Source organism: Echinops telfairi, unplaced genomic scaffold, assembly GCF_000313985.2.
Source record: "Echinops telfairi isolate 266 unplaced genomic scaffold, ASM31398v2 ScPeMD7_3;HRSCAF=10, whole genome shotgun sequence".
NCBI classification, from domain to species: Eukaryota; Metazoa; Chordata; class Mammalia; order Afrosoricida; family Tenrecidae; genus Echinops; species Echinops telfairi.
The window spans coordinates 29,841,330-29,842,690 of NW_022103899.1; the positions used below are offsets into that span (position 1 = coordinate 29,841,330).

A 1,361-nucleotide genomic window follows, 5' to 3' on the forward strand; every position below is an offset into this window, starting at 1 on the left:
AAAACCCACTGGAGTCTTCAGCTGAGTCTCTGAAAGGGCAACGTTTAGAGTGAGGGCTGACAGTTCACGTTTAGCATACTGTTTCAACAACTTGTCATGAACCGACCCTGACTTTCAGAAAATGAAATGAACACGGCAGAAATACCAATCCGAAGATCCACACTCTTTTGAGGGATGCTGTGAGGATGGTGTCACTGGAAAGTCCAGATTGCCCGATACACCAACAACCAATGTTTTGAGATCAGCTCCCAACAGGTCTCTGGGTTTGTGGGAGTCAACTCTCTGCTGAAGGCAGAGAGGGAGAAGAGGGTATGGAGGATGTCAAAACAATTTGGACGTTTTCCTCTCACAAGGTGTTTGTGCCAAGGTGGCTCGTGTGTGTCAATGCCAGGGAATCCCTTCTCCTGGAAAACCCAGAGGGCATTTCTCCCCGCTAGCAGGGCAAGGTGCTGTCTTCCACATCAATCCAGCTTGGGAGACAGCGTATTGGTGACATTTGTCCCTCCCCCAAAAAGATAGCCATGAAGTATTCTGTGTGCTAACAACATAGCTTAAAAAAAAAAGTAAGACAAAATTCTGCATTGTTATTGATAAAAAATAGTATTTCAACCTATTTTGAAATACAGTCACCAGAAGTCCACAGTCCTCAAAAATACACACACTTCAGTTGCGTCTCCAGCACCTTCAGCTTTCTGTGCCTGGTCTGGGTCGGCGTCTCCATTTTCTGCGGGGCAGTTCCCAATCTCGCCAGCAGCAGCCTTCCCCTGGCTCCCTTTGGGTACCTCCTCTCCCTTCTTGGAAGGGGCCTTTTTTGGCTTAGGCTTTGGCTTTGGAGAAGCAGGCTTAGCAGATAAGCTTGCTGATCTCCTCTGAGGTTCATCCTTCACCTTGGCTTTGATGTCCCTTAGAGTCCCTTCAGCCGTTCTCTTGGGCATGGTGGTGACGGCATCGGGGCTTTGGTCCATCTGGGGGTTGTTCTCACCTCTTCTTCCCTCAAAGTCATTTTTGACTCTTGTGGACTGGTTTTAATTCTCTTCTGCTTTGGTCTCTACTTACATAGGAGCAATTGATAGTCTGTTCCACAGTCAACCCTTTGCCTGGTTTTAGCTTGTAATATTGAGTTTCTCCATCGTTTCTTCCCACAGATGTAGTCCATTTGATTTCTGTGTTTTGCGTCTGAAGAAGTTTATGTGGACAGTCATCATGGATATTGTTGAGAAAAGGTATTTGCTATGAACAAGTCATTGGTCGTGCAAAGATTTATTATGCGAATTCCAGCTTCATTTCTATTACAAAGACCATCTTTCCCAACTACCATTCCTTTGTCTTTGTTCCTAATTTCTGCATTCCAATTGCCAATA

General features: G+C 45.6%; 1 protein-coding gene across 1 annotated transcript; it reads right to left on the reverse strand.

Moving 5' to 3' along the window:
* Nucleotides 1-626: 626 nt before the first annotated feature.
* On the reverse strand, nucleotides 627-935 carry LOC101644020 (non-histone chromosomal protein HMG-17-like). The gene has a single exon (XM_045296687.1). It carries the CDS (start codon nucleotides 933-935, stop codon nucleotides 627-629), a length of 309 nt encoding a protein of 102 aa, XP_045152622.1.
* Between the last annotated feature and the right edge of the window lie 426 nt (nucleotides 936-1,361).

Bases quoted from the DNA above. Each gene is read 5' to 3' on its own strand.
- LOC101644020 (XM_045296687.1), bottom strand. From the start codon at position 935: ATGCCCAAGAGAACGGCTGAAGGGACTCTAAGGGACATCAAAGCCAAG.